At 39.1% G+C, this 22906-nt stretch overlaps 1 protein-coding gene across 1 annotated transcript in view; it reads right to left on the bottom strand.

Moving 5' to 3' along the window:
• Positions 1–7016: 7016 nt before the first annotated feature.
• The window catches only part of GUCA1C (guanylate cyclase activator 1C), a 31902-nt gene continuing 16012 nt past the window's right edge, over positions 7017–22906 (bottom strand). Inside the window, 3 exon segments of the mRNA XM_081804387.1 lie at positions 7017–7122; positions 15197–15351; positions 19554–19703. Of these exon segments, the coding sequence (XP_081660513.1) occupies positions 7017–7122; positions 15197–15351; positions 19554–19703 (411 nt within the window).

Below are 22906 nucleotides of genomic sequence, written 5' to 3'. Positions count from 1 at the left end.
GAACACTTCATCTAAAACTAATGATGTAATGTATGGGGATTAACATAAGAATAAAAAAAAAAAAAGCTGAGACAATTGCAAAGAAGGCAGATGCCAGATACCAAGACTGTTGTAACACCATGATCATTAAGGGAGTGTGGAGTCAATGCAGGGATAGACAGAGCAATGAAACACAACAGAGCATCCATCTTTTTTTTTTTTCTTTTGGAACTAATTTTAAATGTACGGAAAAGTTACAAAAATAAAAGAATTCTCTTGTATCTGTTATCCCGTTTCCCCTAATATTACCATCTCATGATTGAGTTTTAAAAGAAAATTTAAATTTGATATGTGCAACTGTTTCTAAGTTTTGTTTTAATTTGTGGTGGGCTTTTATTTTTCCCTGTTAGTTGTGACTTTGAAAAGTCTTTTTTGTGTTTGTTAATTAGTAATCAGTTGTACTTGTGCCTTTGTAAATTTTCTATCCTGATAAAGCCCCCATTTTTGGAGTCTTGGTTTTTTGTTTTTTGTAGATTCGTCTGAACTTTTATATTTTAGATCTTTGTCACACTTGTACAAATAAATTCAACTTATTATTTGCCTTTCAGTTTTGATTCAAAAGTTTAGATGTTTTGTTTTTTTGTTTTTTGTTTTAGATTTTTAAGTATTTAAAGATCTACTCATATTTTGAGAAGCATTTTGCTCTCAGTGATGGCATATCATTCCACTCTTTGAGAATATCTTTTGAATTCTGAAAAGAGCCAGAAATCATTTGTAGTCAAGCCAAGTAACCAGAGTATAGATAATAAAATATCATTTAGGTTACAAAAATGGACAAACCACAAAACAAAACCATCAGCCAGCTGCGATGATAATATGATGATAACATCACGATTTCCTTGTGTGATCAAGAAACTGCTTAAAAGTCAATTTCAAAAGCATTTTTTTTAAATGGCAGCTTCAGTTGGATGATATGAGTTCCCATGGAAACTAATTCGAGGGATAACTAAAATTATTTTCCTTTTATGACCTTTATGACATACTGAAGGGACACGTGGACTCGGGAAAGACAGCGAAGAGACCGAAGAGAGCTCTGTTGGCTCCATCACGATTTAGAAGCATATTCATTGGCAAGTTTCACAGTTCCTCTATTCATTCAAGAAATAGTTGTTGAGCACTTACTGTGTGCCAGGCTCTGTCTTCAGTGTTGTATGTTAATACACCAAGCAGCCAAAAATCTTGGCCTTGTGGAATTTGTGTCCTAATGGGGAGAGGCAAAGAAAAAATAAGCAGTAACAGAGCAGGTTAGAAGATGATAGGACTAAGGGATAAATGTAAGCAGAAAAGGGGCCTTGGGAGTGTGGGGGCGGAGGGAAGGGACATTTCTGATGTTAAATAGGTGGTGGGGAAGACCTCACTGAGAAGGTGACAATTGAGCAACAGCTTGAAGTAGGTGAAAGTAACAGCCATGTTGACATCTGGGGCAAAGCCTCCCAGGCAGACAGAACAGCAAGAAAGACGTCGCAGTGGAGGGCTGGTGGCTGGTGTGTTTTAGAAAGAGAAAGGGGGGGGGGGTGCATCTGGGTGACTCAGTCGTTAAGCGTCTGCCTTCAGCTCGGGTTATGATCCCGGGGTCCTGGGATCGAGCCCCTCATCGGGCTCCCTGCTTGGCGGGAAGCCTGCTTCTCCCTCTCCCACTCCCCCTGCTTGTGTTCCCTCTCTCGCTGTGTCTCTATCTGTCAAATAAATAAATAAAATCTTTAAAAAAAAGAAAAAGAAAGAAAGAGAAAAGGGGCCATCATGGCTGAAATGGTGTGAGTAGGGAAGAGTAGCAGCAGACGAGGTGAGAAAGACGAGGAGAGAGGAGAGGGGCAGATGAGGTAAGGATCCCATTGGGGGTTGGAATGACAGGATCTATCCCTATGCATTAGTTGGATCCCTCTGGTTGCTCTCCTGAGAGCAGACTGTGGAGGGACAGGCATGGAAGCAGGGAGACTAGTTAGGAGGTTGCTGTAATAATCCAGGGTAGAGACAATGGCGGCCGAGAGCAGGCTGGTAGTGTGGGGGATGATAGTTTGGTAGAGAAAGAAGTCAAGTTCTGGATATATTTTTACTTAATATTCTCATGTATATTGTTCTAAATAATACAGATTAAATGATGATCATAATATCTAAATTACATTAATGAGTTATTAGTTTTTATATTATCTGTACTATAGTATAGTTTTTTATATATTTCTTAAAATGCTCATGAAAAGTGTACATGTTATAGAAATGTAAAGTTTCTGAGCAAAAAGAATGAACATACATGCTGGAGCAGCAACCAAGTATGCAGTCTCATTAGAAGATTTTTTTTGCCTGAAAATGGATGAGGGCTCATTGTCATGTTAAGAGCATGAAGAAAATCTTAAGGTCTGTATAACTGACAGTTTGAGGGTCCGTTCCCTGTGGGCACTTTAAAGATTTTGCCCATTCAGAGATAATAGTTTATAGATAAATGTTTTCCCAGACCTCATTAGAAGGGCCAATTAAACGTGACTTGAGAACTGAGAGATTAAAGTATCTGGGACAAGAATGTAGCCTCCCTCTGGGTCAGAATGGAAACCAATCCTTAAGAAATAACCTTAGCTCCATGTATCTAAGCTTTGAAAAATGCAAAAGGTTAAGGGAACAAACATGTACTAAGTATGTAACATGCCAGGCACTGTGCTAGGTGCTTACATATGTTATCTCATGTCATGTCATGTGGAAACTCAGACTTACTGGAGTAAATGATTTATCAAGGTTAGTACAGTTGAGTGAGTGATGGAGGCAAGAATTAAAATAGTGTGCATGTGTACAAGTCTGTGACCTTTTTGCTATATCTCACAAATGAAGTATGCACGCGTAACTCTAGGAAACTCAAAAGGTCAATGCTAGGAGAAAGAGTATAGATGGACACTGGCTGTTTTCAGGGTGACCCTAGAGAAGGGTCTCTCATAAAAGACATGACTGTGGTTTTTATACCTGGCCATGCATTAGAATCACCAGGGATGGGGCACCTGGGTAGCTCAGATGGTTAAGCATCTGCCTTCGGCTCGGGTCATGATTCTGGGGTCCTTGCTGGGCGGGGAGTCTACTTCTCCCTCTGCTCCTCCCCCACCCCCCGGCTCATGCTCTCTCTCTCTCATGCTCTCTTTCTCTCTCAAATAAATAAACAAACAAAAAAAAAGAATTACCAGGGATATAAATTTTTTTATTCTGAAAAAGACTTTCAAGTGACTTCCAAGTAGGAAGTCTATCATTAGCCCACTGTTCTATGCATGATGAAGAACCACCCAGAATGAGGGGTAGGAACAAAAAGTAACAACTGGAGACAACATAGAGCTTATAGGTAGCAACCTGAAACTCACTGGCCATGAGTAAAAAAAAAAAAAAAAAAAAAAATCTGGGCTTCATGCAATTTGTATCAAATACAGTTTGTTCCATAAATTTTGTTTCTAAGTAACTAATAATCTTTTTGAGATACTGAGGTGTCATTCCCTACATTATGGAGGTTTCATGGAATCAAAAAAAAAATGGAGATGGAAGGGACCTCAGAGAATTGTCCCCTCTCTGGAGAGCTGAGGAGGCCAAGACCCAGAGGGGCAAATGTCTTGTTGGAGGTCCCAAGAATCCACATGTGGTCTCAGTCCAGCGTTGACTCCATCAAGCAATTCTGCCTCCCTAAATATCTTTCTCAATGTTGTCAGTCATCCTACTGATAAAACTTGGTTTTCTCTGGCTTTTATTTGAATGTCCAATTTTGCTTACCTACGGCTGTCCCCAGAAAAAACTCTAAGTATTAAAAAAGCTATTCCCTGTCCACACAGTTTTAATGATTTAGATTTCTTCAGCAAGCATAAGACCCTAGCTTGGTTTTAAATGTCAAGACTTGTCTGTATTTCATTTTCATGTTTAAAGGTTATTCTAATATAAATGGGGACTGGGGGGTAGGCAGAGCAGGAGGCTCTCTCCAGCCCTCATGTTGTTTCTTTAATGTGCTAATCCTTCCTTTAGGTCTCTTCATTTTGCCTCTTCGTCATATATTTAATTTTAAACAAACCACTTTTCTCATTTAATTCCCCATTACATTTGTGCCAACACATTTTGGAAAGAAAAATAAAGGAAATATTTGCCCCAGTTAAACCATTCTCCTGCCCCCACAGCGTACCCTTGTGATCTAAACCCAGTTCTCTATCAGCAGATGTTTCTCTAGGTGGAATGTTCTGTGTCCCTGCCAGAAAGAGCCAAGGCTTAATTGAAGGAGCATCTGGTCACCAGCCACTGATGTGAGGAGAAAGAAATCATATTAGAGCTTGTTCTTATCTGGACCAGCTGCCATTCATTTCTTTTCCTCTTTTTCTTCCTTTATTTCTCAAGACTTTGGACCAAAGATGCAGGCCATCTTCCTGGTGCATCTTCAAATCTGTAGAGAGATGTAATATGACTTTAATCTCTTTGGGGGGAGGGGTGTCATTTTTATAAGGTTAAGATGATCAAATCTTTTAATACTTTCCATCCTTATCTCTTTTTAAAATAGTGTCTTTCCTTCAAAGCATCAAGGCATTGTAGGAACAAAGAGAAAAATGTGTTGGAGGATGTTGGTTCTCATTAGATGGTTACAATTTTGGTTGGATCGCTGCCTTTTGGTAAATGGGAGTGATAGTCTAGACATTAACCTAAGGTTGTTGAGGTTCTTCACACACTAGGCCCTCCTTGTCATAAAATTCCTTACTTGAAATTTTACTGTAAAATCATTGGGAGGAAACACATGGAATTCTGTTTAAATTAAAAAAAAAAAAACTACCTGAAAAATTAAAAAAAAAAAGTCACTGGGCAGTAGGCTCTACTTAAAGCTTATCATCTGAAGGAGGAAGGAATTTATTTTAAAATCTCTAGTTCAGGGGCGCCTGGGTGGCTCAGTTGGTTAAGCGACTGCCTTCGGCTCAGGTCATGATCCTGGAGTCCCGGGATCAAGTCCTGCATCGGGCTCCCTGCTCAGCGGGGAGTCTGCTTCTCCCTCTGACCCTCCTCCCTCTCATGCTCTCTGTCTCTCATTCTCCCTTTTGCAGATAAATAAAATCTTAAAAAAAATAAAAATAAAAATAAAAAAATAAAATCTCTAGTTCATTCAAGTAATATGACTTCGTATGTAGATTAGGACTATTTCCTGGACCAGGCTCATGGTGCTAAACTGCAGAGGAAAGCATGAAGAAGGAACATGACCTTGGGGAGACTGACCTTAAGAGATGGAGACTTGAGGGGGGTGCCTGGGTGGCTCAGTTGGTTAAGTCTCCCTCTTGATTTCGGCTCGGCTTGAGAAAGACATTGGAGGAGTGAAAAAGCAAAGGGAGGACACTGAAGAAGGAACACAGAAATGGCTGGAAGCAGCTACCCTCCTAGGCTGGAAGAACAAAGGGAAAATGTTGGAGTTATTAGGACATAGAAGGTTGGAAGGGGGCACTGGGACCCAGTTTTCTATGGAAAGGACACTAGGTGCCTCAGAGGAATGTGGGGGGTGGGGGATGAAATCAACTGCCACCTGCCAGGATGGGGCTGTTGCTGGGGCAAGACTGTCATGATGTTTTCCTTTTCCCTTCTGCTGCTAGGAAGCTCAGAGTCCACTGTCAGCAAGTGAGTAGAACTTTGTGTCATTATGGCTGCGGTGATTTTTTTTTTTTTTACTTTATTGGCAATACTTTTATTTCAACATATATTGTGCACTTCTTTGCAAATTTCCTCAAAATCTTTTGGGAAACCACTGAATATTTCTATGTCCATCTAGACTACCTTCATGTGCATCTTCATCTATACATTCAACTAAAACTTCTCTACCTACATTTATACTTCATTTCTACCGCCACGTATGTCCCATCTATACCTCTATCCAGATTTTTATCCTCATCAGTAACCATGAGGGAGACAGGGCCATCCAAGTCTGTCTTTGTAGTTTCAGTTGTGTGTGTTTAGCCCAAAATCTGAATATGAAAGCATAATTAGGAAGGTCTTAACATGAAGATAGCTCCCATCTGCTCTTCAGCCTCCACTGTGTTTCCATGAGAAAGCCTTGCATTGACAGATGTACTAATGGGCCTGTGATATAGAACCCAAAACTTAAAAAGTTCTAACCCATCAAGAAATCTCATTCATCATTTCATTTTTTGGAAAGGATATAAAAAATGAAATGTCAGAGCTATAATGTCAGGACCGTTTAAAATGTCAAGTGCTTGTTGTTCCATAGCCTGGCTGTCTCCTCTTCTGATCAAACCCCCAACTGGCATAATAATTATAGATGATGCATCACATTTTCATGCACAACTGGACCCAGATTTATAACAAATCAGTGGAAACGATCTCATTGCCCTGCCTGAAATTTTCTCCTTTTACTATATAGCTTAAGACTTTTCCTTTGGAGCAGAACATTATTACTGATTCAAGACAGGATTCAGGGTAAAGAATAAGGGAAAAAAGGGAAGAAGAAAGTTTCTCCATAGACCAGAACTTGGTCATTTATAATACAGAGATACAACGGGAGCCAAGAGACAGCAAACACATTTGCCGAACGCATGTTAAGAAGAATATTAAAGTATGGAGACACTGCCCAGATCATCCAGTTCTATTTTAAGACTCAGATTAATTTAGGTGTGCAAGGAAACATATATGTGAGCTCTATTTTGAACAGATATGGAGACAGTCCTTCAGGTTAATCATGTTTTAATCTGCAGAGAAAGTACTAATATATAGACAGAAAAGCAACAATTCTTTTGTCTGTGATTTTTATGGAAGTCTTCATGGGACTTAAGTGATGTATTCACAAGCCAATACCAATTATAATAAAAACCTGAAATCAATAGCATGTACGTGGGAGAATTTCATTTCTTCTCAACTGAAAGTCTTGTATCCACTGGAAGTCGGAAAAGGCATTCTCACGGCTCACCACTGCTTCATTTCCCCCTTCCCTAGATCAGTCTTCTCACGTGGTTTGAAGGAAGCCTCCCTTCTGTGTCTGTTTCTCATTATAGATTACTTTCAGTACATTGGAAAAGTCAAAGCTCTTGGAAACAATCTCCAGAAGATCCTGATCTTTTTCTGTGCCATTGATAAATTCTTCTAAAGTCAATTCTCCTAGAAAATAATAAATGAACAATTAACAAGAGGCTTTGTTCATACCAATCACTGGTGTATACAATATATTCCCAGATACTTTCCTTGATATTCTTCTGACATTTTTTTCACCTCAACCAGACTCTAAATTCTTTGAATATCCTTATATAGAAAAGCATTCAATGGTAGGGTTGCCAATGAAAATGTAGACGACAAAAGCAGACTATTTTTTTTTTTTAAGAGAGAGAGAGGAAGGGAGAGAGTGCAAGCGGGGGTGGGGGGAGGGGCAGAGAGAGAGGGAGAGAGAATCTCAAGCAGGCTCCATGGCCAGCACAGAGCCTGATGCGGGGCTGAAATCATGACCTGAGCCAAAATCAAGAGTCAGACGCTTAACCAACTTAACGACCCAGGTGCCCCAAATACAAACTATTTTTAAGTTGAGAACATCAGCAATGCATTTGTGTTCACATACACATTCACGTCTCTACACAGTATTGATTATTTGACCTTTAATCTTGAAGATATGACCAAGTGATAGGAGCATGAATATTGCTGATTTCTAAGATCAGGAGGAAATGACATTGTGCAAGGCTGTTTTCAATATTCTTCTCTCAGGAAATAATTTCAGGGACTGTCCTAAGCTGTGAGGAAGGTTAAACATTTTTTTAAAAGATGTTATTTATTTATTTGAGAGAGTCAGAGACCGAGAGCACAAGCAGCGGGAGGGAGAAGGATGAGCAGATTCCACACTGAGCATGGAGCCTGACTCGCGGCTCAATCTCATGACCCTGAGATCATGACCTGAGCCGAAACTCAGAGTCACACACTTAACCGACTGAGCTACCCAGGCACCCCTAAAAAGGTTAAAGATTTATTCATTCCATGTATAATTATTGGTCAGCCATTTTCTGATTTTTTTTTTAAGTAGGCTTCATGCCCAGCATGGGGCCCAATGTGGGACTTGAACTCATGACATTAAGATCAAGACCTGAGCCAAGATCAAGGGTTGGATGCTCAACTGACTGAGCCACTCAGGCTCCCCTCTCATTTTTGATTCCCAGTGTCATCAGCTTGACTTAAGCCATGGCTGCTATGTTTTGCCACTAGCCTCATCCTACAAGATAACTTTTCAACATTTTGAGGGGATGGGGGGCTTCTCTGCTGACTCATCTGGATTGTAGTTATGAGCTTTATGGTATGCGCTGGATAGCTAGTTCGTGTAAGCATACTCCAAATGCCCCTGTTAATCGCTATCTTGAAAATGTAGAGATCCCATCCTCCCTCTATATTCCCACCAAGCAGAATGTGCAGTGGAATGTGTTGTTTAGTGTTCAAGGTCAGGGGCTCTGGGGATGGCCAACCTGGAGTATCTCCCCTAAAACCAAGGTGTCCAGGTGGCAGACCTTGGTTTCCTTGGAAGTGCTGTCCATGCAAGGAGGGGAGGGGCCCCTGAGAGTTGCTAGGTTAAATTGCTCTAATACTAAACTTGCTGCATATAGATGCCAAAAGCAGATGCTGTGTCCAGTTGGCCACTGCTAGATTCCCTGTACATAAGTTCCCCTGATAAACCTATGTCTTGCCCCACATCAGGCTCCCTGCTCAATGGGGAGTCTGCTTCTCCCTCTCCTTCTCCCTCTGCCCCTCCCCCCGCTCATGCTCACTTTCTCTCTCTCTCTCTCTCAAATAAATAAAATCTTAAAAATAATAATAATAATAATAACCTATGTTTTAATCGTTGTCTCCGGGTCTTTTCTTTGGCCTCACTGGACCACCACCCACCCTAGGCTTAGAGTCTGCTGGGACTTGGCTGCACATGACTGTCTTCAAGTCAAGGGGTAGAGATGTAGTTCCTGATCTCAAAGCGACTGTACCAAATAGGTTTTGTGGATAGGTAGAAGGGCAGCCAAAGACGAGTCAAGAACATTCAGTAACTAGAGAATGTACATCTGGGGCAGAAAGTCAGCAGGACCTGAAATACTTTTTAGTGGATAAAGTCAAATATACAAAACACCATGATAGTGATTCAAATATAAACAAGCATGAATCATCACATTCTCATAAGATACATTCCCTTTGGTTTCAATGGCAAAATTCTAAAACATGTTTTCTAGAGGGAAATTGAATCTTTGTTCCTTATGTTTTCCTTATGCCAAAGAAGTTTGTGCAAAACCCACAGGGTAGGCATGGAGTCATCTCTGTCTCACAGGGAATGTATAACCATGGAATGAGAAAAAGAAAACTGAAAACTGAGAGAAAACTGAAAATGAGGAGTAGTAAGTGTGGGGCTGGGGACGGGCACATGGTGCGGAGTGGTGGGTCACAGAAACCATAAATAACAACAACAAAACAATCCTATGTTTTGCAAAGGGAAATCATAGCTGCTAAATTCCCCACGCAGAAGTTTTTCAGATTTCTAGGGGCTTCGCATGACCAAAAGAGAAATGAGAGTGCAGATGTGGGAACAGAAGTGCATTTTGATCGCTCAGGTATAACACTTGTCCATTGTCACCAGTGCTGCTAGAAGGAGCTGTGTCTGAGGGTGTGGAGGGTAGAGTCACCATGTCAGGTGAAAAGCAACATCAGTTACTGGTGTGGCAAAGAGAGAAAAGATGGAATTTCTTTAAAAAACATTTTTTTCTAATTGGGATAGAATTGACATATAACATTGTTTCAGTTTAAGGTGTACAACATAATGATTAGATACATGTATATATTGCAACATCCATCACCTCACATAAATACACTTTACACTTTTTCTTTTTCTTGTGATGAGAACTTCTACGTTCTACTCCCTTAGCAACTTAGAGGATGGAACTCTTCACTGTTGTTTTTTCACTTTTCTCAAAACCTGTGTGAACTCTGCATATTTGTTTTGTTTATGTTACCTAACCAGTTACCATAAAAAAATTCTTTTTGAAATTAAGTCAACTTCTACCTATAGCAACTTATAACTTTTACTGTTTCTATTTAAAGTACTTACCTTGAAATTTTCCTCTTTTCCCTCTAGCACTTAGCATTCACTCATTTATTCATCAAACATGTATTAAGCCCCAGCTACAAGTGCCGTTTCCTCCAACGCTATGGTGCTGGAACGTGACAGGTGCTCAGAAAAAGTGCTGACAAATTGCTTCCCTTTATCTGATGTTCTTAAACATTGTTTCCTAATCCCTTTTAATTTGTCTGTGGATTTATGCCCAAACAAATTAAAAGGATGGTTTCTGAATCTGTCTAGAAAGAATCGCCTATGCAGGTCTAGAAGCTTCCCCTCAAAAAATCTACCAGCAAAGAGCCAAAGCCAGTAAGAGGTGACTGAGCTGGAGATCACAGGGCTCAGAGGGATCTAAACCAATGGTTTGAGTTTGTATTATTTTGTTGTATATTTAAAGATACATTTCAGTGTTTGTAGGGCATAATTCAGAAAGTATACAATTTTATTTTTATATGTTAAAATATACATATACTCACCATTTATATCTACATGATTTAGTGTTTTTTGTTGTGTTTGCAGATATCTTCTCTCCTCCTGGGGACCCTGAAGGTCAATGCTCTCCCATCACTCACTACCAATTTCAGCAACTTCATTGATGATAGAGGCTACCTGTGGATATTTTCTTTAGCCTTGTTTTTGCAATCTGGTTATCTTGTTGATATTCCTGCGTCCCGTGTTTCTTCCCATTAACATCTTATATTACCTTTCATAACAAAACAAAAAATGACCTCCTACCCCCCTCAAAAAAAAAAAAAAGGCAAAATTTACTGTGCATGCTCACATTATCATTGTTGCTCTAAGGAAGTCAGCCTGGTTTTAAAAGAAACCAGCCTGCATAAAAGATTTTTTGTCAGTTCTTCTAAATGAGAACGTGGTGAAACAGTGTAGCAGTGCTGGGAAATTAGCAGAGACAGGAATGGGGGTGGGTCTCAGGAGATGAGAATGACCAGATTTTCAAGGGCGGACGCCAGTGAAGATTTTACACGACACAGTTTTGTAGTCATAAGCAAGGTGGCACTAGCAGCATTTAGCAGCATTTTATAGCCGAGTTTTTAAGTGCAGGAGTTTCTTTTTTATACGAGAAAACCCGATTCCCCCTTCTCCCCTGGTAGTTCTGCTTCTCAGTTTGAGTCACTGTGACTTCCGTGGCTTTTCACAACGTTCCTTCTAGGTAACTGCTCAATAAAGTGTCTTCATGTCCTGTCCCTGTTTTCTTTTACCCAAAATATCTGCCCAATAATCACCTCTTTCATTTCGTCTTTGGCCTTGTTCTGTCTCTTTTCACTTTCATGGTTTATTATTATGAGCTACTTAAGTCTCCCCTGCCCCTGCGCTATTTGGCACTAGCTTAAACTTGCCTGGACACTTTCTGCACTTGATGTTGTGAACAGATTCTATAAATCTTCCTAAATCAGGTCAAGAATGACTCCTAGGCCGTGCATGGTAGAACGTGGTTGCTATTCTTCCTGCAGGAAAGGCTGCAGAATTCCATGCTTCATCATTTATCCTGACTTGTCTTGCTCTCCTGCCTCTTTTCATTCTTCAGTAACATTGAATATTGAACTTCAATCTTCTGTCATTGTGATTCTCTTCAAGTTTTTCTTCCTGATGCTTTTGTTCATAATATAAGGATAAAAATAGCTTGTTGAATTATTACCATAATACATGCTCGTGATATAAAACTTAAGCTCTACAAAAAAGTGTAATGAAGTGAAAGAAGTCCCCTGTAACCTCTTTCTGTCCCCCCGTTTCACTTTCCATTGGTAATTAACTCCTGCTAATCAATTGCACTTATATTTTGTGAAGTGGCAATGCATATGCACATATATGTTAATTTCCAAAATAGTCTAAACACCTTTCTTCCTACAGATAACATTGCATGTTGTGGGGCGCCTGGGTGGTTCAGTCGGTTGAGCTTCCGATTCTTGATTTCAGTTCAGGTCATGATCTCAGTGTCCTGGGATCGAGCCCTGCATTGGGCTCCCTGCTCAGTGAGGAGTCTGCTTGTCCCTCTCTCCCTCTGCCCCTTCCACCACCATTGTGTGTGCTCTCTCTCTTGCTCGCTCTCAAATAAATAAATCTTTAAAAAAAAAACATTGTATGTTGTACTTGTTTCTTTTTTATATCTTCCTTCACTTTTCATAACATCTTCTTACCAGACACTCATTCATCTCACAACTATTCATAGAGTAACTGCTATGTGTCAGGAAGTGTGAGCCTGCAAGAAATACCGAAGTACATAAAACAGGAATAGTTCTTGCCCTCATGGAGTTTGTAGATACTCATTTTTTTTTATTTTCATAGCATTTATCCTATGCCTCTCTTTTGATTAATCTTCTAACTTTGATTTGCTAACTATCATGATAATCATGTATAGAATACTTCATAGCTGTTGCGTATTTTTTGTCCCAACATATTTGATGTTGGTCATTCTTTTGTAAACAATTTGCAGTTAAATTGGGATGTTCATATATGTTCCTAAAGTTCTATCCTGTTGTGTTGTGATCTTCTTGATCTTTGGTTTCAAAATTCACTGGATTATCAGATACCAATAGTAAGCTTTCTTTTCAGTTTGAAAAATAAAAAAAAAATATTGGCACATAGTCAACACTATTCTGTTATACTTGACTGAACATCTCTATTTCTACCAAACTGACGTTTTGATAACAATGATAATCAACAATTTAAAAAATCTTATTCGAGGTATATATACTTAGGTTTGTACAAAGATGAATATACATTTTCCCCTGTGGTGCTTGCTCCCCTTTTATGTGTGAGTGAAACATTTTATTTTCCTGTGTCAAATACTGGCAAAATCCTTTTATGCTTCTACAAATATCAGCCTTCTATGTCTTCATTACTTTCTCTTCCTTGCCTTCTGGTGCTTTGGGCTGTCTTTGTCCAACAGTAGAATTTTAGTGTCCTTTTCTTGATATAGGGAATGACTCAGCTGTCTCTTGATGAGATGGTAAGACAATCTCCAATAATTTGCATATAAAAGCAAATTCTATTAGTTTAGTTGTGTATATGCATTTGCTAAGAAACAGTGGTTCACTGTTGTTCCAAAATGCAGCTAGTTTATTTGATATCTTCATTGTAAAGGCAATGATATACATCTTTTTTCTTTAATACAAGTTTCCATCAGAGGAAATGATTTGCATGATTAGTTCTGTAAGCTATTCCAGAAACCATAATGTATTCTCTCTCTTTTGACATGCTCTTCCAGGTCAAAGAGCCCATTTCCTGGTCTGCAGGTATCCTTAGTTATTGCCCAAGAAAACACCTTCACTCTTCTAGATTTGCATCCTTTTGCAACCCCCTCTTTCTTTTTCTAGGGCCTTCCAACCACATTCCCCCATTTTATTGGTTCTATTATACTTTGTTTGTGAGGAAACTGTTTAGGTAATAAATAGTGAGTCCTGCATCACTTTCTTGTTTTCTGGAACACATTATCTGTTCCCCCACACTAATAGAAATCAAGCCCCTTCTCAAGGATACCACAATCCTCACACTTCTCCAGTAGAGGTCACCTTTCCTTTCCTCCCACTTCCATCCCTAGAAGCAGGATCCAGAGATATTTTCAACATTCTTGACCTGCCCTTTTGACATTCATTGTATTACTAAGTCTTAAACATTCACAATATCCCATCTATTTCCAGGACACTTATCCTTTGGTCAACGATTTCAGCCCCAGCCTGAAATGTTTTATCATCTCTATTCCAATTCCTGCCATACTGCAGCACTTCTGATTAAAAATTAAAACAGAACAAAACCTACAGCATTTGTCCTGTTTGGTGATCAGAATTTTCAGTTGCATATTTCAAATAAAATTTTCATTGACCTTCTAAGATCTTCCACTCTCCATTTCTCTAGTCCTTGTCTACCTTCCCTTAGTTTCCTTGTCAATTCTGGGTTTTGCAAGCTTTCATCTGAACTGATTTATTTTATCCTCGATCTATATAGACCCAAATACAAGTGATTACAACCAAATGGCTCTGATCTTGGTCAATTAGAAAATGAGCATTCTGAATTCGAAATTGAGCTGAGGCAAACGAGGACTGGGTCCTAAGAGGGAGATTGATACTATTGATACATTTCCAAGTGTTATTCTGAGATTTATACTCTTGTCCAGTCCTTTGGCTCATTCATAATGGCGATTTCATGTGAACTCCCTCCCAGCCTTCTCATCATCCCATCCTGCCAGACTGAGCTGCCACATAAGACTTGGGCAAACCGCCACACTCAACATGGATGTCTACTGCCCTCTACTGTCCATTACAAGAAGTGACCTATGGCGGGCATGTTGGTTCTGTGGAAAAAGTTACCTCGGATTGACGAAAACCATGGCTGGAGTCCCAGTGCCTCATATCCATCCCTTTCCCCCCCTTAAATCACTTATTAACATCATATTTTCCACAATGTCAAACTTTCTGTTTTCAAGGAACATTCCTAGATACGCTGCCTCAATCTCAAATCAATATGCTCCCTTACCGGTTTACTGAGATCAAAGCCATTTGGTGTAAGCACTCCCCCTTCTGGAATGTCTGTGTCTTCCCTTTCACTCAGCCTCTGAAGAAGTTACCTTCTCTGAACTAAAGAGGAACCCAGATTTTAGGGTAACAATAGAAGATGGAGAAATGAGCGGAAAGAGTAGAAATGCAGAAAAGGTACAAAGAACAGAAATGAAGGCAAGTACAACTCTTCCCAGAAGTGTATAGTCAAAGGGAAGGAAAAAAATCTGATAGTAGAGGAAAATCACACAATTGAAGAAATGATTTTTATAGTATGGAAAACTTGAGTTTATTTGCAAGTTGATGAGACGCTTCCAGTAGAAAAGAATAATTACTAGAACATAACCCAGAGCGAACAGCATAGTCCTTCATATCATATTCTTCCACTTTTCTTTCCTTGTACCTCCCTTTACTCTTGTTCATATTTCCCTAAGTGTCAAGCATCATGTATATATATATATATGGTCAATAAATATTCCGTTGAATTTTACTGACTGGAGAACATTGAATTGGCCAAATTATGAAGCCCAAGTGATATCACAACTAGGATTTTCTTGAAAGGTTCATATTTTTGCCTAAATGGCATTCCCACCCCCACCATCTCCTACTTTGTAAATTAAAAAAAAAAAAAGTGAGCCCAAGGAGAGTAATTGCCTTACCATCATTATTTATATCGATCTTATGAAACACCAAGTTAGTAAATTCTTCAGGACTCAGAGTTTGCTGGCCATTGAGGGTTTGTACAGCCTGCAGAGAAATCAAATCAGGGAGTACAACTTTGCTGGAAGCAAATACATTTTGTGACATTTCTACCCTCAATGTGACAGAATTTGAGGATATGTTCATGTCATTTTGGCTGTCCAACCTGTTCTAGTTGTTAAAAATAAATAAAAAGATTATATGTCAGTTCAGGGTAATGAGGTTTAGAAATTTAATTAACTGAATACAATCTGAAGTTTGATATTATATGGGACGAAGGGATCCATTCAACATATTAGGTCACAAAAGATGCAAAAAAGCCTACTGCAGAAAAAAACTGTAGCGGCCACTGTCATAAGAATTCTGGACCTAGAAAACAAACAATAATCTCAACTTCAGACCAGTTATAATTGATCTTATGGAGAAACATGAAAGGATATTCTGTAAGCATCCAAGGCTTCCCCTCCAGCTTCTGACACTAGCATCTCTGGTCCTTTTTGCCCTTTTGTAGAATGATCGACTGGGAAGACAGATATGTATGCCTTGGAAGGACACTGAATTTCTCTCACATCCTGCCAGCACCTTTTCATCATAAAGGCTGTCAGGGGACCCAGAGAAAATGACATTTCCAGCTTTCCTAGAGGGGAAATTTAACCATGCTCTCCTTCTCCCCCACCCTCAGGTGATGAAATTAAATGACCAATATTTGATGTAAAAATTCATAATAAAATGAAAGAAAGATGGAGAGAGAGAACGAGTAGTCATCTGGGAATTTGAACATAACTATCTTGACTGAACATGAAGGGATCTTCAGAAAAACCACTGACAACATATTTTAATTGAGGGCATGGTCTGCAATAGGACTATCTCTTCTGCTGCTTCTTAAGCATTACTGAAGCTGAATCCAGGATCAGTCAGAGCGAACAGTGGTAATGCACCACTCCTGGCCTTAGCAAGTCCAGGTCTCACGGTTAAATATACAGGAATACTTAGAATAATGGTTACATACATGTAGTATCCTATTAGATGAACGTTTTTAGGGTTCCTCGGTGTCTTGGCAGAGGTCCCAAAAGCCTAGAAAATTTGGCTAGGCATCCAGTATTCCCACAGCCTGAAGGGATACTAGACCACATGAATACGTCATAATAAAAGATTATGCAATTTCTAGGATTTGTCTGTCACCCATCACTGGGCAATATAAGTGAGACTGAAGGATTGATGGAAGGTTGACGAGGCCTGAAGGGGTATTTTCGGAGGGAGTCGTCAGTGTTTCCTGTGTTTTCCCTCTTCTTACAGAAGAAACATGGTTGGGGGATGGGTCAGGAGGCATGGGTTGTTTCCTTCTTTCCTCCCTCATTTAGCATGTCTGCACTTTCTCCTGCATTTTGATAAGGACCACTTCTGAGCGGGAGCAGGAGGAGGTAGGAGAGAAGGGGGAGCAGGACACCTCTGACTTGGCAGGCACTGTCATGGCTACCGACTGTCAGAGCTCTCTGGATGGCAGATGTTGGAAATTCCCTCTTTCTCTGAGACCATGTTTCCCCTTCATTACTGAGACTCTCCTGCAATTCCCTAGATGTGCATCATGCATTTTGATTCCAGCTGACCCCTCGAGGCTCCTTCTACAAGTTCTAGGTCTGAGTTTCTCAACATCTGCACAATTGATATTGCAGACTAGACAATTCTTTCTTGTTCGGGATTGTCCTGTGCATTGGAGAATGTTTAACAGCCACCCCTGGTCTCTAAACAATGGATAGCATTTGCACCACACCCTCCTCCACTCACCGCCCAGCTGACAACCAAAATGTCTCCCAACATGGCCACATGTCCCCTGGGGGAGTAAGAGTGCAACCTTGCTCCTGGTTGAGAACCACTCTCTAGTTCTACCTCCAGCTCCCTCTACTTCTGAGGTGCCCTCACTTCTCCAAGTGGCTCAGCTGGACAAGATCCAAGACAACTCCATGTCAACTTCCCCACCCCCCATATCTGATCTATGAAAAAACCTCCGTCCCAACTAATTCTAGGCATGAGATACTTCCCAAACAGCATCCCTCCACTCCGCTGCCATGGTCTGTTTCATATAGATTTCTCAGATTCAAACACTGGAACACAGTGTTCCCCAAACCTCTATGGTCTCCTTAAATTCCCGTGCCGTGGACTTGAAGTCTCTTACCCAAGAAATCCTCTCTAATAATTCTTCTCAAAAATTCTCCTGACCATTTTATGTCTTTGAAGTGAAATTAAGATGTAACTACATCTTTGTAAATTTTGCCTATAATCTAGTACTTCCTTTGGATCTTTTGATGGTTGGGCTGTATTTTATTTCAACATCCTGTAATCATGTACTGAGAGAACTTCTATTAAACAGCATGTATTATTCATTACCCTATTTTTTTCACTTGCTACCACAAACATTTGTTGATACTCATTTTTTGTAAGTACATATTCCATTGCATTAATTTATTTAAAACTTTTCTTCTTTTAAGTCATTTATTTTTAGTATCTTAGTGACTGTGATGTAAATGATAGAACTTTGATCTTTGATGATGTTAATGATTGTTTTTTCTGACCAGAAATGTTGACTCTAAAATAAAGATAAACTTTTAGCCTCTTGATGCAGATTACCAAATTTCCAGGAATGTTCTATCCATTTATACTCCCTCCACAAGTATGTAAGGGTGCTCTTCTTACAGTGCCCTTGCCAGAATTAAATCTTATTCTTGTTAATTTTTATTAATTTCATTGGAGACAAATAGTATCAATTATTAATTTTTGCCCTGTGCTTTTATTATTTGTTTCCTTATTTCTTTTTGTTCTCCTTTTAACACTTTAAGAAAAAAACTCAATTAGCTACTTAATATTTCTCTTTTCTTTACTCATTAATGGAAGTTACACATTTTAACTAATGAAAACCTGTGCAAAAATTTCCATAAGATTTAGACAAAATCATTTTATCCTTTCATTCTTCCTAATTCTTTTGAGAATTTGATGACCCTCTACCTCTCCCCCCAAAAATGGGTAACATACAAGAAAAAATTTGCACTCAATTTCATGGTCTTCAAGGATTCCCAAAGGCCACAGATCCATAGATCCCAGGATATGAACCCTTGCTCTGAGTACTGCTTTGGAGGCATCCCCCAATATTTGTATGCTATATTACATATTTAATTTTTTTAAATAAATTTGAATATGTTTATTTAAGAGAATATTCTAAAATTTACATGTGGTTGGGCAGTCTCTAGAGAATATTCTGGATTCCTAATTTTGTGTTGCAATATGTAATATGTATACAGAATTTCAGAATTTTAATGCTTACAAAATTCAGTTACAAAGTGCATCTTAGCACTTTTTTGTGAATTACTTGTGTGAGATTAAAGTGGAAGCAATATTAATATTATCATACTCTTGAATTCTTTGCATATGTTGGTTAACTCTACATTTGATAGTTTTAAATTTTAACAGGTTTGAGGTGTTTAATTATAATCGTAGTTCTACCCATTTATTTTTCTTTACATTGTTGCTAATATTTATACTATGTATTATGTTTGTAACTCAACTCCTTCATCTATAAATGGAAGAATTTGGACCAGATCATTTCTAAGACCTCTGATTCTAATTCTGACTCTGTGTTACAAATTCACTATATCGCATTCATAATGTTTATTTTACTTCACATTCTCACTTAGGTACAGTGTCCCATTTAATCATCTTTTACTCTAGGATCCATTTCATCTCACACCATGATAATAACTATTCCCAATTCCATGATGGGGGGGGGTTGAGATTTATAAAAGGACTCATTGAACTTTAGAGCTGGAAAGGATCCCAGGATCCTTGAGCTACCTATTAGAAATACTTTAGTCCAACCCCCAGAAAGATTGATGCCCAGCTTTCTTTGTTCTTAGTCCATGGCTCTTGCTATACAAACCATCTAGTATTTCAGCTGTTCCTCACAAAACTTTCTGCACCGATGCAGACAAAAAGATAAATTGTTTTAGAATATCATGTTTATTTCATTTTTCATCTCAGTACTCTGCTACATCTGTGAATTTGAACACCAACAAGAAAATGCTGGTTTGCAGGTGCACACTCAGTAACCAATAGCATAGAGAAACTTACATGGCTCCAGTGGTTCCAAATGTATATCCCAAGAGTCACCAACCACATAGACAGCTGTTGCCAGCTCCACAGGGAAGAAAATTACATTAACTATACAATGTCCTACAAAGTTCCTTCACTACTTCACTTACCATGAAGATGTTCAGTAGTTCCTTTTTGTCAATAGAACCATTTCCATCAACATCATACAGTTTAAAATACCATTTTAATTTTTGCTCCATTTTTCCTCGTATAACTAAATTTAAAGCAGCAATAAACTCTAAAAAGTCAATAAATCCATCCTATGGAAAGCAAGGTGGAAGGGGAAATCAATATCTAAGAAAAACAATTGTTTTTTATTTGAGAAGTCACGGTTCATGAGCAGGACCATTAGCACAAATTAATACAACCCACAAGATTTCAGAATAGAACTTTTCCTGGCACTTTGTTAAACAAACAAACAAACAAAAACATGGGTGATGTGTATAGAAACAAGTAACTTTAAATATATAGGTAAGTGTCTTTTTTAGAGAAAATATCTACTCCTTATGTCAAAAAAAGGGGAAAAGTTCTGAAATGCCGTGAGGGAAGGCTGTGTCCTCACCACCAGACATCCTACAAAGGCTGTCTTCTCCTGAGTATCTTCAGGTTTTGTTGCCTACTCAGGAGAAGATGAGGGACCAGTTTCTAGTAGAAAGGAATTACCAAGGAGCTAAATTCTGTACTCCTTTTTAGAGAGCCCGGTTGATCTTTTTGGAATGCTTAACTCTGCGATTCCTTTTAAGTATGTTGTTTTCAGTATGAATCAAGATTTATGAGCCTCTTTTCTGTAAAGATTTTGCCATATTAGTCAATCTTAGAAAAGACTTTAAGGCTCTCAAGCTTAGGCAGTTCCCCTCATCCTGTTTTAAACGGGTAAAACACTCCCAGTTGGAACAGAAATAGTGGGTATCATTCTTAAGACTCACACCCTTCAAACCTTGCTCAGCCAAACGCTCAACCATCTTAAGAAAGGTGACCAGCTCCAGGAGGTGTGTGCAACTCACTCTCTGCTATGTTCCCGTGGGAGTTCAGACGCCAGCATATTCAGCCCAAGAAAACATGTTGTCAGCTGCATCCTCCTTGGAACTTTGGAATGTAGAGTCCTATTTACAAACCAGGATGTGACATAAAGTACTCCCTTTCCCTTGGATATAAAGGGTTTGAGAATTATCGGCCTGTAAAATGGTATGTGTTTGCTTTGAGGCTCAAGCTTTTGTGTCTAGCCTATAAGAAAAGCAAATGAAAAATCACCAGTAGTTCTGGATGTGAAGCAAAGCCTGCTTGCTGGTTAACAGCTCTTTGTTTTATTTTACTTTGCTTGTTTTGTATGGTAGACTACTACAATATCTTGGCTATTAAAAGCCAATGTGCTAATAACTATAGCATTGTCTTCAAATGTATTATTTTTTTAAAATTCTCTACAATATATAATAAAAATATCATAAAATATTTTAAAATTTTACTTCATGTATTAGATTTTTACATTTTACAGCTTAGATATCTTCACCCTATCAATAACTTTAATACTTCTTATAAGTGATAAGACTTCTACTAACAGTTTGGAGTCTGGTTGAATGAATCTCCTAAAGGAAATTTACTCAAGTCTACAAAACATAGCTGGTTTTACCTTTTCTCCATCAGCCTTTCTTACTGTTTGTTACCACTTCACCATATTAATCCCTAGCCTACTATGGCTGAGGCAAGGGAGATATGTTATCATAGAGTGGAAATGTATTTAAGATGACATCAAGATATCTTCCGATTTGGCGGGACATGACCATTATTTTTCAGTGACGAGACCGGCAGGTGCAGAGGATAGAAGTTGGGTGGACAGTATCCAATCAGGGCACATTGGCTCCCAGGTCTTCCTCCTGCGTCTCTTAGTGCTGACCAATCAATACAACTGTTCCCTGGGTAGTCCTTATGCGTGTTTGTCCAAAGGTTACAGAAGCGTCCCCCCTGAGAAGGCTGAGTTAGCTTGCTATAAAGTTTCCATAAAAACCTTTATTTTGTGAGGGTTTGTTTCACTTCTCGAGTCTTGCTTCAGTGATCACAGTTTTTGGCATCACCTGTATGATGAATGGCAACAGACTAGACTGAGTAATGTTGACTTTAGAACATTTGGTATTTTATGATTAAGCAACAGTGGGCAGGTGGCCCTAACTCCTTCCAAACCAGGCTGTGGAAGCTCTGAGCAAACTATATCAGGAGATGAGCACAAATATTTTCATTGTATGGCTTTAAAATGGACAATCCTGCTAATCTACAACCAAAGTTGATGGTGGGTAAGGAAGGAAGCCTTTTCTACTTAGACAAGTGCAGGCTTTGGCAAAATTTCCTGCAAGCAAAACATTTTCTGTCTTTATTTTAGCATTCCGTTATGTAATTAGACAAATTCTTAGCCATCTACAGCCAACTCTTCTTTCCAATTATCTTTCTGGTAAGATTTTGTAGAAATTTACATCAGTGAGACAACTCTGGTGAATGTGATTTAATGGCTTGTGTTAGTGTTGGAGAGAGTTTTAGGTAATGCTTATTCTGTAAATCAGAAGATAAGGTAATTATTGCCTTCGGGTAACCTCTAGTTTTCAAGCCCAGGGTGGGGAGGTGGATAAAAACCACAGAGAAGGTGAGATGTTCCTGCAAATGTGACTAGGAAGAATGCAGTAGAGGATGTTCAAAGACTTTTCTTTGAGGCTATCCAAGGGAACCACTGTTAAGTTCATATTGCTGTATTTGAGCCACCGGAGTCCTTGTGGCACATAGAACTGTCTGGAGATGTCTGATACCGATTGGCCTTGCACCAGAGTAGGGTTCATAAACTCCCTGCATCATAAACACAAGGGGACAATGAAATATGCAGATTCCTAGAACCTGACCCCCAAACAACACCATCAAAACTACTTGGGTTGGGGCCCAAGAGTCTGCATTTTAAAATGCTCCCCAGGGAAGTCTGATGTATCCTAAGATTTGGGAACCACAGACCTAAGCTGTTTTTCTTATAGATGTCTTCTTTTGTAGGCAATGTTATCATCTAGGTATCTAAGTGGCTGTGGTAATTGTGACTTATTCTCACTTGAATTTATATAACCTTATTAAGACTAATTAGAAAAAATATGACCCACATGGTTCAGTCGCAGAATGACGCAGGCATACAAATCCAGCCCAGCAATCAAAAATTAATTTCAAAATAACAGCAAGTCTTTACTTTCATTTCTGGAACAAACACAAGTTGCAAGAAATGTATGGATTTCTTCACAACACCCCCTTCCTCTCCCATCTGCTCCCGCACATACGTCCTGCTGCTCAACCTTCAGCAATCTCCACTGCCCGGTGTCTTCACAGCCAGCCTGAGCACGAGAACACTTCAGCCTTTCACTCTCCCAATGTGTCTCATAATTCTGCACCAAAATCCTAAAACATTAGTTTGGCAATGGCAGGATCCTCCTTTGAGGTTGAGGGC

Source organism: Leptonychotes weddellii, chromosome 1 (assembly GCF_054177405.1).
Source record: "Leptonychotes weddellii isolate Sample4059 chromosome 1, ASM5417740v2, whole genome shotgun sequence".
Classification (NCBI taxonomy): domain Eukaryota; kingdom Metazoa; phylum Chordata; class Mammalia; order Carnivora; family Phocidae; genus Leptonychotes; species Leptonychotes weddellii.
The sequence above is the reverse complement of the archived record's forward strand: the minus strand, read 5'-3'. Positions and strand labels throughout refer to the sequence as shown.